The sequence below is a fragment of the Eublepharis macularius genome, chromosome 13 (assembly GCF_028583425.1).
Source record: "Eublepharis macularius isolate TG4126 chromosome 13, MPM_Emac_v1.0, whole genome shotgun sequence".
Classification (NCBI taxonomy): Eukaryota; Metazoa; Chordata; class Lepidosauria; order Squamata; family Eublepharidae; genus Eublepharis; species Eublepharis macularius.
The window spans coordinates 59,455,343-59,469,173 of NC_072802.1; the positions used below are offsets into that span (position 1 = coordinate 59,455,343).

At 44.4% G+C, this 13,831-nt stretch overlaps 1 protein-coding gene across 3 annotated transcripts in view; it reads right to left on the minus strand.

The window, feature by feature from the left end:
* ARVCF (ARVCF delta catenin family member) overlaps positions 1 to 13,831 on the minus strand; it is a 376,032-nt gene that overhangs the window by 63,728 nt on the left and 298,473 nt on the right. For all 3 annotated transcript variants that reach the window (XM_054996344.1, XM_054996345.1, XM_054996343.1), the window contains exon 8: positions 7,795 to 7,866. In XM_054996344.1, the coding sequence (XP_054852319.1) occupies positions 7,795 to 7,866 (72 nt within the window). The remainder of the gene's footprint in view (positions 1 to 7,794; positions 7,867 to 13,831) is intronic.

Below are 13,831 nucleotides of genomic sequence, written 5' to 3' on the forward strand. Positions count from 1 at the left end.
CAAACAGATGGCTCAATGTTGCAGAAGAGGCATTCCCTACTGTGCAAAGAAGGGGAATGCTTCTCCTTTAATGGCCGATACTATCTGTGGGCTCTGTACCTATTTGGATCTTTTAAAATCTGCTCTACAATTTATCCAGTCTACCAAACAGATGGCTCAATGTTGCAGAAGAGGCATTCCCTACTGTGCAAAGAAGGGGAATGCTTCTCCTTTAATGGCCCATACTATCTGTGGGCTCTGTACCTATTTGTATCTTTTAAAATCTGCTCTACAATTTAACCAGTCTACCAAACGGATGGCTCAATGTGGCAGCCCAGCATGTGCTTTCCAGAGACTGCTTCCTGTTTCAGATATTGCTGAAGTAATGTGGAATGCAGCCACACAAGCGCAGCAATATCATGATCGGGCTGCACATTCTCTTGTTATTTAGCATATTTTGACGGCTGTTCCACCTGAAGGTTCTCAAGGTTGTCTTCAAACTCCTAAAATCAAGATTGAACCAATGTTCTTATGGTTTCAGAATAACCTAATAAATAATAATAATAATTTACCTTTTTACCTAACAATTTACCTTTACCTTTTAACCTAACAACAAAAACATTTGATTTATATACCACCCTTCAGGACAACTTAAAGCAGGGCCACTGAAGATTTAACCAATGTTCATATGGGAGTTGGCAATCTTTCAGAATAACCTAATAAATAATAATAATAATAATAATAATAATTTACCTTTTAATTTAATAATTTACCGTTACTGTTTAACCTAATAACAATAACAATAACAACAACAACAACGATGTATTGTCGAAGGCTTTCACGGCCGGAGAACGATGGTTGTTGGGGGTTTTCCGGGCTGTATTGCCGTGGTCTTGGCATTGTAGTTCCTGACGTTTCGCCAGCAGCTGTGGCTGGCATCTTCAGAGGTGTAGCACCTCTCGTGACACTGAGAGATCTCTGTCTTTTGGTGCTACACCTCTGAAGATGCCAGCCACAGCTGCTGGCGAAACGTCAGGAACTACAATGCCAAGACCACGGCAATACAGCCCGGAAAACCCCCAACAACCAACAACAACAACATTTGATTTATATACCACCCTTCAGGACACCTTAAAGCCCACTTAGAGTGATTTACAAAGCATGCTATTATTATCCCCACAACAATCACCCTGCGAGGTGGGTGGGGCTCAGAGAGCTCTGAGAGAGCTGTGACTGACTCAAGGTCACCCAGTTGGCTTCAAGGGGAGGAGTGAGGAATCAAACCCAGTTCTCCAGGTTAGAGTCCTGCCACTCTTACCCACTACACCAAACTAGCTCCTACTTCGTGCTGAAGGGTAAGGTGCTTCATCAACAATTATTTCCTTACACTATGAGAGTTTAGTGGACTTTTGTGTGGATCTGACCTCGTTTCAGTCAGCCGTCTCCTCACTAGCAGCTTTGCTTCAGTGGCGTCTGATCTCCGCTCACAGCACAGTTCCAGCCATCAGTTCCCTCTGCCAGATCTGTCATGTCTCCTTGAGGGGGAAGACGCTCGGCTTCCTCAGACATTTCCCACCATGACAGGAACATTCTAGATTCTGTCAGAGAGGATTGTGTTCTTTTCTGCCGGTCAGCTTGTGAAGAGGGAGTGTCACTCACCAAAGCCTGCGCATCACTAAGCAGCCTCCATACTGGAAGTGCTCAGGGCTTAATTTATAAAATAGAAAGTGCCAAGACTCCTAACTTGGGATGAAAGAGTCACTCTCTCCTGGAGAAAATTTGCTCTCTGGTCACAGATCCAAGTGGGAGAGCATCAAGGTAATTGAAGGTCAAACTACATAGGAAGAGGAAGTTACTTTGACCTAAGCTTGCCATTTCCCTGCCCCCACCTGCTGCCCCTGTCCCCACTCACCTGGCTGGTGGGGTGAGGCATGGGGGAGCGCATGCTACTTACCCCCTGCGCATCTGCAAAGTGTGCACTCCCATGCTCCTGCATCACACTAGAAAATGTCATCTTTTTTCAGTGCAAACGAGAAGCTGGAGGGTGCACTGAAGCTCAATTCGGTAAAAAAATCACCTGCTTGAAGGCAATTTTTACTGAACTGGGCTTCATCATGCCTTATGGCTTCTCATGCACACTTTTCAGGAGGTAAATTACCCGCTGCCCCTGCCCCCAGCTCCCCCTCTCGCTCTTTGGCCCCTGGCAACCCTACTTTGACCTGTGTGTTAAATGCAGACAACCTAAGGCTATCCAGAGAACTCATAGCTATATTTCCAGCTCACAGCTCATTCTCTTAACCACTAGATTAAGTTGTAAGCGCCGCCCAAGTCATCCCCCAAATATCATAGAGCACCACATGCTTAAAGAGCATCAGGCAACAAACCAGATCTCTCTGCCTTTGTCTTTTTCAAGTCACAGGGTTCATTTTTCGGTTTGTTTCGGATTCAGTGCCGGGAACAAACGGTGCTTTAAACTCAGGATTGTTTAAATAGCACATATTACTGCATATTAGACAAGAGGCCCTTATGTCATTGCATAGTAGACAAGAGGCCCTTGTGATTAAAGTCCCGCAGAGAGCTGTTTGACTTTCCAGGGAAACAGCCACGCACCATTTCCAGTTCCCCAAGGTCATCATGAACATTAGATCCATTCAACTTAACTACTGCTTTTTATGTGAGAATTTTATAAGAGACTCACGACTGGATTCTCTTAATGTGGCTGAGACACATCAAGGAACATGGGCTTAAGAAACGGCTGATCAAAATGCAGGGCATGTACATATTTTTCTTTTTGCAGGCGTACACATTTTTCTTCTTGCATACCGGCCAACTTCTTGCATACCTGCCAGGGGGCATTAAGGGAGGGAAGGCAGGGCACTGCTGCCAGTACACCCAACCCCATCTGCATGGTGTGGACCATATGCAATTTCATTTCAATTATTCCTTCAACCAACTCACAGGTTCCGCACCATCAGCAGCTAATTTATGGAACAAGGATGTAGAGGATACACATGCCAAAAGTACCAGCTATTAATGAAATGTATCCCTCCCAAGGAGCCCACAGTGTCATACATGAGTCCTACTGTCCAATTTTACCCTAACAACAACCTCTTAAGTGAGGCCAAGAGACCGAGAGGAGCTGGGGCTCAGAGGTTGAATGCAGAAGATCCCAGGTTCAATTCTCAGCACCTCCAATTAAAAGCATCAGGTAATGGGTGATGTGAAAGACCTCCACTTGAGAGCCCGGAGAGCTGCTGACAGTCTGAGTAGACAATACTGGCCTTGAAGGACTGATGGTTTGATTCGGTATGAGGCAACTTCGTATAGAGAATGGCGTAAGCTCAGCCACAGGATTTATTTATTTAAGCATTTATAGTCTCCTTTTCTCCCCAAAGAGACTCAACGTAGCTCACAAGAACCAAAAGAAGGTACAGTATCAACCAACCAACCAACTAACAATATGTCATGCATTGGTTGGGATTCAATAGTCAATTCCTCCAAGGGCACCAGGTGTGAACTATGGCCTACAAGCCCTCATTGTTATTCTACAAGCAAATGGGCCAATAGCACTTTGGCCCAAGAGAACAGCTCTGGCCACGCCCATGCTTTATAGTACTTGTAGAGAGAGGAGGAAAGTATCTTCGTGTAGACAGAATTCAGATGCTGCCAGCTTGCCGAATTCAGAAAGCCAGCACAAACTTCCTCATTCCCTCCCGTCTCCCTTCCTGGGTAAGTAGGAATTGCAACCCATAGTTCTATCCTGCCTTCCTACAATAATGCTACAATCCTAAAGAAGACTACACCTTTCTAATCTACTGATTTCTATGGATTTAGGAAGGACGTAACTTTGTTTAGGATTGCATCGTAAGCATCTAAAGGAGCTAACAAGAAAAGTTAAAACAATAAAATGGAGAATCTTAGCCTGAATGATCAAATAAACAAACTAAAACATTGGCGAGAGATGAGTAGTTAATGCACCGCATACCCCTCCCTCCCTGAATGCTTAAAATAAATATGACTGATATAACTTCTGCGCAGAAAAGAACAGGGAGTGGATGCCACACAGACCTTTTTATAGAAAGGTGCTCCAAAACTTGGAGATTGCCGTCCTTCTGGTTGCCAGCCATGTAATCTTTGATAGTGGGGAACACGTGGAGCAGGATCTCAGGAGAATATCAAGGACTTCTGGAGTTGCTAAAGGGACAAAATGCTGAGGCTCTGGTTGCTCTGTGGCTCAGGGTTTTGGAGTGATAAATTTAGTGACCCTTGTATTGGCACAAAGGGAAAAGGGAAGTGTGACCTGTATAAAGAAAATTACAGAAGCAGGATAGAGGGTGGGGGGCGGAGTGGGGCTGGAATAAATGTTGTCAGTCTTTAAGGCACCACTGGACTTCTGTTTGATCATGGTGCCATCTCCAAAAGGAAACAAACAGGAAGGAAGGACTGCTCATCAGGAACTGGTATGATGACCTCATAGCAAAGAATCCTGTTTAAGAACCTTGGTACCCACATTTTGAGCCTGCTGCCGTTTCCAAACCCTTTTCAAGGGCAGGAACACGGAGAATGGTTACAACTAACTAGGCTGCTTCTTCATTAAGATTCCCACTGCCTGGTTTCAAACTGCACCTGGCCGTTGCACTTTGCTGAGACGTGTTCCAATGTAATTAATGGCAGCCAGTTTCTATACAGACACGAGCCATTCTCTAACCTGACTGCAAGCCAGTCTCGGATTCTGAAGCCAGGGGCTGGCTGTAGTAACTGACACAAGAGAGAATGGGAACACCAGAGCCTAGCGTGGTGTCGTAATTCCCACTCTGCCATAAAGCTCACTGAGTGACTGTGGGCCTGTCCTTAACTCTCAGCCTAACCTACTTCACAGGGTTGTTGTGAAGAGAAAACAGAGAGAGGAGAACTGTGAGCCCCTTGACAGGTTGCTGACCACCTGGCCAATTGATAGGTTGCTGACCACCTGTTTTCATATGTTCCAAGGCTGAATTCCTAGCATTCAAACAGGTTGAGACTGGTTAGCCTTGACTCAAATTAAGGCTCGGAAAATAAGGCCCTTGCAACATCTGTGGCAGAGGAGGCAAATTGGCCCTTCTATCTGCCACAATAATAATAATAATCGCCATGTCTAGATTTGCAGAAACCCATTTTACCAGTTCCTGACATTGAATTTGCTAAAAAAATACAACTGTGTAATGTTAATGTTATGTTAAACATTACCATGTAATTTTTAATGTTAAAGAAAGACATCAATAATAATGGCCGATTTTAAAAAAAAAGCAATTTAGCATCTTTTTTTGCTGCCCTCCGAACAATGCTCTGCCTTCACTGAGACCTGATGTCACCAGAAGCAATTAAAGTTCCACGCCACAGGCTTAGGGCTGCCAACCCCCCGCCCGGGGTGGGAGATCCCCTGTTCCCACCTCCTCCTCCCAACCCCACTTACTGACCAGCGGGGGGCATGCCCCCTCGGCGGCACAGCCCCCCAGCCATGGCGCGCTCCCGTGCCCCGCAACGCACCTGTTTTGGGGCCGAATCAGGCCCACGGGGGGGGGACAATTCAGCCCTTTGGCGAGTGCGGGAGTGCACGCCAGGCTGCCCTTTGACCCACGTGATGACATCACTTCCTGGAAGTGACATCACCACACATGCCGGGAGCGTGTACTCTCTGCGCATGTGCAAGATGAGACACCACAGGGCACGAAGGGTGAGTGCCAGGTTCTCAGTCCCCCACCAGGGGACTCAAGGGACCTGGCAACCCTACACAGGCCCGTTCTGTGCTGTTTACCATTTGGAAACTGATATTTTTTCTCTTACTTCTCTACCTGAATAGTTCCAAAATGCCACCATCTCATCATAACCTCACTAGTGTCACCCTAAGCAGAGTTACAAACTTCTGGGTCCATTGCCTTCAGTATAGGGTTGCCAACCTGGCTTGGGAAATTCCTGGAGATTTGAGGGTGAAGCCTGGAGAAGTTTCAAGTTTGAGGAGGGGCTGGAGCTCAGCAGGTTATAATGCCATAGAGTCCACCCTCCAACACAACTATTTTCTACAGGGGAACTGATCTCTATAGTCTGAAGATGAGTTGTAATTCAAGGAGATGTCCACACCCCACCTGGAGGCTGGCAACCCTATTAGGATGGCAAGTAAATAACCATGTGTTAGGGAGCTGTTTGGCAATAAGCATTTCAAAGGCGAAAAATAGAACAAGTGCCCATATTTTCCCCCTTCTCAAAATATGTTCCAGAAAATGTTCTTTCACGCTACCTTGCCTCCATGCAAGACACATAATCCATTACAAAAAAAGGATTTTTTTTTATAACATCCAGCATATGATGTGTGTAAACTAGACTCACAGTTTATCTGTTTTGATTCTGTAAAGTATTCCTCAAAAGTATCAAAGAACACCAGTTCTATAGCACTTAATCAGTGCAATTCAGAACGGAGGCAATCTTCACAGGCAAAGTTGTGTTTCTGAGTGAGAAAAGCACTCGGAATATTGGTACTGTGGTTGTATTGTGCTGAGGTATCTCCTCTTTACCTGGGGTACTGTTTGCTAATCCCTGGGAGCTGGGCACTGGCAGATATGGCCCTACCACAACAGTCCATTTGTTTAAAGGTATGGAGAAAGCATTCAACAAAGTATGTGTGAGTGACTAATTGCTTACTACCTGCTCTACCTGTATAATTTGTAAACAGCTGGATTTACAAAAAGAATCAAACATTATTTAGTCAGTATTCAATCCACATTCAACCCTGCAGTCATGTTGCCGGTTTTGTCACAAGCTATCCCTGTTGTCTTCTACTACAAGGATAAATCTTGTATGCAAATTCTGCATCGTAAGTGAGAAATGGAATCAAAAGTGCATCATAAGCGCAAAATGCAAACAAAAATAAACTCTTCAAAATTGGAATGAATGGACACTGCAGACTCTTTTTTCCTGAAAATAAAATTTTCAGTGCCACACTAAGTAGAGTTATACCATCTAAGCCCATTGATTTCAGTGGACTTAGAAGGGAGTAACTGAGCTTAGGATGGCCCAGTAGGTTTGGGACTGGCCATGTTTGACCAAAATGCTTCATGTTCATTATCTTGATAGGTCTTGATAAAAAATTCAGCATTATTGAACCTGTTTTACAGAAAGGAGGCCTTCCAAGAACTTCATGGCATAGCTGAGTTTTGAACTTTCTTCTGTGAAATCCTATGTAGAATTCTGCACAGAACAGCACTGCTACGCTCCAAGCGCTTGGGTCTAAACCATGGTGCTATGCTATGATTTCAGAAGGCACAGCAAAAGGCTTTTGGAAAATACGGGTTGCCCTCCAATCTTCACAATGGTTGGCACTCTTTTCATTTACTTTATGATAACCCTTGGCTGGGGCCAAGGAGGAAACTTTGGTCTCCACCAGGAGGTCTTGGTACCTCTTCTACAAAGCTATGCCTCACTCTTTGAAAACATGAGGCCTTGACATTTCTAGCTTTTATAACTAAGCTTTAGTCTCCTCATTTAAAACAGAGCAAAAAACCCGAATATAACTGAAGAAGGCTGGGTGCATCTCATTGATCCCAGCAGGTGACTACAGAGAACAGAGAGATGGAGGCAGTTTTAAAACAGTGCACATACCAATGGCTGCCTCTCTGAGGCAAATCAAAGACTCCGCCTTCTGACTATGATGCAAATCAAAAGACTCCGCCGTCTGACCATGATGCAAATCAAAGACTCCGCCTTCTGACTATGCAATGAATCCAAACTCCCCCCCCCCTTTGCTAATCTTTCTAAGCACATCTGTGTGCATTGGTGCATTACCTTTTGCTGATTCAGACCTCTTTGGTAAATCCAGTGTATCAAAGTTCCTATCCACATCGCCATTCTTCTTTCCTGTGCATGAAACAGAACAGTGAGCAGTAGAAAGCTTCAGTACACAAATAAACCCAAATCCATCACTGTCACTTCAAAAAGACAAATACAAATGGAATACATATGTCCACATGACACATAACATGTATCATCACAAATGCATGCACTCACAATTGTGTTTGCGCAAACATCTGAGCAGGCATCTGAGCTACTTTATGGATTGAGATTGAAAATTAATAAATGCTTTTTGTTTGTGTAGCGGTTAAATGGGTTTGTTAGCTTCTAACACTCAGGTCTGATTTTTCTGGAGCGCTCAGTAAAAACAAATCAGTGCTCCTCAAAGTCAAAGGGTGGCAGAGTAAGGACCCGCTCTTCCAAGGGCCTACCAAAGATGTTTTTTGTGCCACTCTTCCAATAAAAAACAAGTGATGTGCAGGCAAAGGCACTCAAACGTCCTATTGTTACAAGTCTTGGGTTTATGCACCTGTGAACACCAGTTGCTGAAGAAGGCTGCTTCCCTCATTCCCTGATTGTAGACTTCTGGGGATACATCTGGTCAGTTAATATGGAAAAAAGGATGCCGGACCACATGGACCACTATCTTTGTCTTCCCACTTGACTAAACAAAGTTGTAAGTCTTCTTCCAGCTTAAAGAGCCTTCCTCCAACTTAAGTGGCTTTTCCCATTTCTGGAAGAACCACTTAAGGTGGAGAAAGGTTCCTTAGGATGGAGGAAGGCTCCTTGGAGGATGGCTGGATCCACCCCAATATGTTTTAAGAAGACACCAAAAACCCTTCAGTCACAAGCAACAGCAATAAGACTGATACAGAGGGAGAGGGGCCAGAAAGTTGGGGATTGATGGCATAAGCTGCAGAGGTGCTGGACTGGGGCCCAACACTGAGCTGAAACCCAATAACCATTAACTCCATGAACTAAAGGCCTCCAAGCTGAAATCCTGTAAGACAGCATCCTCGAGGAGCCGTCATTGCCAAGACAGTCCAGCCCCCACCAAACCCTGAAGCAACATACTGGTGAGAGCAGAATGAAATACAACTGAGTACTAGACTCCAGGACAGCCCACCCCCCGCCCCAAAGGACTGAAGTCTTGAAAGGGTAGTCTTAGCCAGGGTAGGATGAAAGACAGTATTTTCCAACCAGGGTGCTGTGGAACCCTGGGGTTTCCCAGACATCACCAGGGGCATTTTTTAAATACTATGAAAAATTCTAAATATTCCTCAAAATATCGCAGTTATGTAAGCTGAGGAGAGAGAGAGAGAGAGAGAGAGAGAGAGAGAGAGAGAGAGAGAGAGAGAGAGAGAGAGAGAGCTCTTTTCAAATAAATGTTCTTGACAATAATTTAGCAATAACTGAGCTTCACTCCCCACCACCACCTTTTTCTGAATTGTAAATGTTTTCACAGGCAGAAATTCCTTGACAACTGAAAAATTTAGGGTTTCCTCCACAGACAAGAAGTTTGGGAAACTCATAGAAACCCTCATAGAAACAAGCAGTCTGTTCCCAGAGAACTGTCCATGGTGCTGAAGAGCTTGTCTAGTTCTGTACCATGTGACCAATCATTACTCCCTGATCTAGAACTAGATTCAACTCCACTAGCTGTTTATAGGCTACTCTTTGTCAATGACCCAAGAACGGTTGCTGCTTCTGGTCCATCCTACCTTTCCTTCAGCCTGGCCTCACCAGGACTGAAAAATAAGCTGTCTGGTCACATTTCTTAAATCAATTAATGAAAGTGATTCTGCAAGGCAATACTCATCTAAAAACATTTGCCAGTATAAAAATGCATCCAAGCATAGGTGCTGTCATTTTTGTCTTCTCGTAGGATGAACTAAGCTTTGTATCAAACGTTGTTTTGATAAAAGCAAGTATGTCTCTCAGTAATTCAAAGACTCGTGTTCATGAATGACTCTCTCCCTCCCCTCAATTAATGTTGGTCTCCCTCTTCCCATGTCTTGTGGGCTGTCTTCTTTTTAAAAAAATTAACTGCTCCACGCTCTTTGATTCAACTTAATGTCCATTAAGCACTTAAGAAAAAGACTACAATCAATTTTTAAAATGTACAGCTGCTCTGGGGATGGGAGGATAAAGAAGGAACTCTTGATGTCACAGCCACTGGGCAATCACTACTACGAACAGCCAGCTCTGTTGCAATATTAAACATACCTGCCAACAATACAGAGAGCATGTTTTCACAGCACAACAACTGCAGTTTCTTTACACATATTTGTACAAGCTCTTAGTGTTAGATCATAGAAGGTCCTTAATAAGTAGTCATGGAAGGACATTTTTTAAACAGTGATGGATAAACTTCAATGCTTTCTAGGTCAAGTTTGGACTAATTATACCTGAATAAAAGCAAGCAGAGGACAAGAAGAATTTCCTCTTGAAGACTTAAGGGCACTATATAAGTATAAACCAGTTTTAAACATGTTCAACTGTCATTTCCTCAAACATGTGGAATGATAGAGGGTGCTAAGAATTTCAGCAAAAATCTCTATTCCTACTCTATTCCCTACTTTCATATCTGAAGAGAATTTGGCATGAAATCTGAAGCTGTATCCAGTAACTACATTTAAGTGCCAGCAGGGGTCATTTCATAGAAAAAGCTGGAGGAACTCATTAGCATAATTCATCAGTATAACTCATTAGCATATGTCACGCCCCTTGCCACCGCCGGAAGTGGTTCATTAGCATAACTGATTTGCATGTGCCACACCCCCTGGCATCACCTATCCTGGCTGTTTTGGACCCAATCCTGGCCATTCTGGGCCGAAATTGGGCCCAAAATGGCCGAACGGGGCTGAAAATGGCCGAAAAGGGACCCAAAATGGTGAGGACTGGGCCACTGCTGAGTGGGAGAGTGATCCACCACCCGTCAGAGGCCCAATCCGGGCCGTTTCAGCCCCAATCCAGGCTGAAACGAACCCAAAATGGCCGAGAGTCAGGTGGGTGGGGCCACCTGATGTGACCTCTTTGGGGAACTGCCGGAACTGCGTTCCTGTGTGTTCCCCTCGAAATGAGCCCTGAGTGCCAGATTTTTTCTTTGACTGTTTTAGAAAGCTTTTTTTAAAAAAACACACAAAAACACCCTACACATAATTAAACCATCTTTGGCAGCAAACCCCAAAGCCTTTACACCCACTACCATAACTATATATAACAACAACAATAATAATAACTGAAGAACTGAGGGGACGCTGTTATTTTTAAACAAGCCTGGTTACCCAAATCATAAGATACTATCTGGATTCCCCCATGGCTTGATAAGAGGCTCATCACAAATACTACCTCAGGCTTCAATGGATCCCAAGGTAAATTCAATAATCGGCTTTAGCTGGAGAACGGTATTTTTGTGTCATGCAATCCTCAACACCATCCAAAATCCTGCCTCACTTTGTTTATCTCTTCTGGCTCAAACCTTGTGAAAACGGATGAGAGAAATTTGTGAGAGCTTTCCACTGTTCTAACTCTTTGGCCACACAAGTAATCCCCTCCTTCAGAAAGCAAATCACACACACAGGGTAGGACTAGAAGTCAACCATGGCAGCAGGATGTCACATCTTGCGATGACGGTTGATTCCAACTGCTTAGCTAAAAAGCATACTTTGTTTGTCACTTCTTAGGACTGAGGAAATAACTAGATTTCACAACAGGAGGCAAGAAGGAAATGGAGAGAGAGCCAGCGAGTGCAGGCTTGCAAGAAACTAGTTTATGAAGCCGAGAAATCCTTACGCCCTTTTATCCATGGCAAGCTACTGGCTTAGTATTTTCATGTGTGCCCTTAAGTGCTTTTTCTTTATTTCTAAACCTGTTCAGTTTCAACGCTGGGCTACCCTCCTGTGGCATGGCTCTCCAAATCTTTCCAAGGAATGAGTTCCAGCTTATTTGGCCTCTATACAGGATAGCAGGGGCAACAACTGTGCATAAATAAGTTCATGTCCATCAACTCAGCCCTCTCCCCACAAATATTTCCTTAGTCCCTCAGCATCCAGCTTAATTACGCTCTCTTTTTACCCTGCAAGACAGACATTCTCAAACTCCTTAAACGGGTCTTTCAAAGAAATGCAAAATACAGGCAAGGAAATCAAATGCTAGCATCTCTGGATGCAATGAGAATATAAGAGATTGGATACAGTCAGCTGGTTCACTCAATCTCACCCAAGTCCGCTCCTAAGAACAAGCTGTGGGGCCTTTTGTCAGTGTTCAATACAGCAATTGTGTCGGTAACGAAAGGAAGCAATGCTGAGAAGGAGAAATCCATCTTCTTCTGAGCAAGATGGAAGAAACGCAGCAGAAGTCGATGCCTTGCAGTCCAAGATCAGTGATAAGATTTCCACAACATGGACACTGATAGAGAACCAGAACTAGCAGAGGTGGTATCAAAACTCACGCCTAGCATTCCGTAACATCTCACTTAACGGGATGTAAAACTCCCGTTACAGCTAGATGGGTTAGTTGCTGATGCTGGAGGAATTTGGAGGGCCCCGCCTCCTTTAGAGTTCATACACAAGAGTTTTTCAGTTCAACCATCCTGTTCTATTGTGTTTGCCATCTTCTGAGGGTCTATCTGAAGGTTCGGAACAGCTCCCCAATGAGATCTGCCTCCTGCCACCTTCATCGTTGGAAAAGAGAGTACTCCTTTACTGTGTAGATTCCTGAGGCACTTGGGAACTATGCTCAATTCTAAGAGTACATAAATGTGTTCATGTAGGTCAGTTACGCCTCTCCCCACTCTAGTCAAAGAGGCCTGTTCGATCATATCGAAGGACAGCTTTCTGTTTCCAAACATGGCTAGACAGACACTTTCAGGAAATTCACAAGTAGGGCATAAGCTGAGTAGAAATCAACAAGTTCCTCAAAAAGAAGAAAGAAAATCCAGATTTTTCCTGCCTTCTCCCTCAGTCTTGCAAACAGCAGCTTACAATCTCTCAAGCACTCAACAACGGCTAAAGGTTTCTACACACTAGATTTGTCTTTCTGCTACTTTCTTCTTCCCGCTAACTTTCTTCTTTTCAGCCCCTCAGCCCCAAACTGTGGCTAACAATACCCAGCCCTCCCTCTCAACAGGGAAGAAGGTGTCATCCGATGAGAGATTTTGCTCAAAAAGCCCTTGCTGGAAGAGAGACAGCTTTTAAGATGGCTGCTGACAGATCTGCTTTATGTGACTTGGCTATCAGAGCTGGCAAAGTCCTTGGGGAGAGGAAAAGCTGCCTGACAAGGAAAGTTGGTTGTGTAATAAACGATTTGCAGTCTCTCAGGCCGTGAAATTAAAAGCTTCTTTAACTCCATCTTTTCTCAAACAAGGTGCCATCAAACACATGAGACGCCCCGCATATCAACTATTCTCCTTCACTGGAAACAGTGGCTTTTTATGGACATTGGAAGAAGCCAGGAAGGCTTTAAGAAGCAACTGAAAGATTAGGAGTAAAATACTACACTTTTCAGTTTGTTTGACTCAAACTCGGGGTGGGGGGAGGACCCCTCCTTAGGAGGTTATAATTTATACCTCAAGGCTAAAATAACAGCTGCCATCTCCGCCATGGAACCTTCTGGAATGGTCTCATGTTTGGCTATAGATCCAAGGAGCGGCTGATGTGATTATACCACCTTATACATGAAAATGCCTTATAACAGATCATCAGTTCATCAAGGACAGTACTGTCTACTCAGACTGGCAGTGGGTCTCCAGGGTCATAGGAAGAGGTCTTTCGAATCACCTGCTACCTGAATCTTTTTCAAAATGGAAATGCCAGGGATTGAACCTGGGGCCTTCTGTGTGCCAAGCAAATTTGCTACCACTGACCCATGGCTCCTTCCTGTGAATAGATGGCAGGCGCTGGCATGGAAACTCTGTGAGGCTGGGGAATGTATGCGATAAGCAGCTCTCACGTGTAGTGGACTTGGTTGCCAGGTCAGGAGATGGAGCCTGGGAGCTATGAAATAGCGTCTGGGTAGGATCAAGCAGACC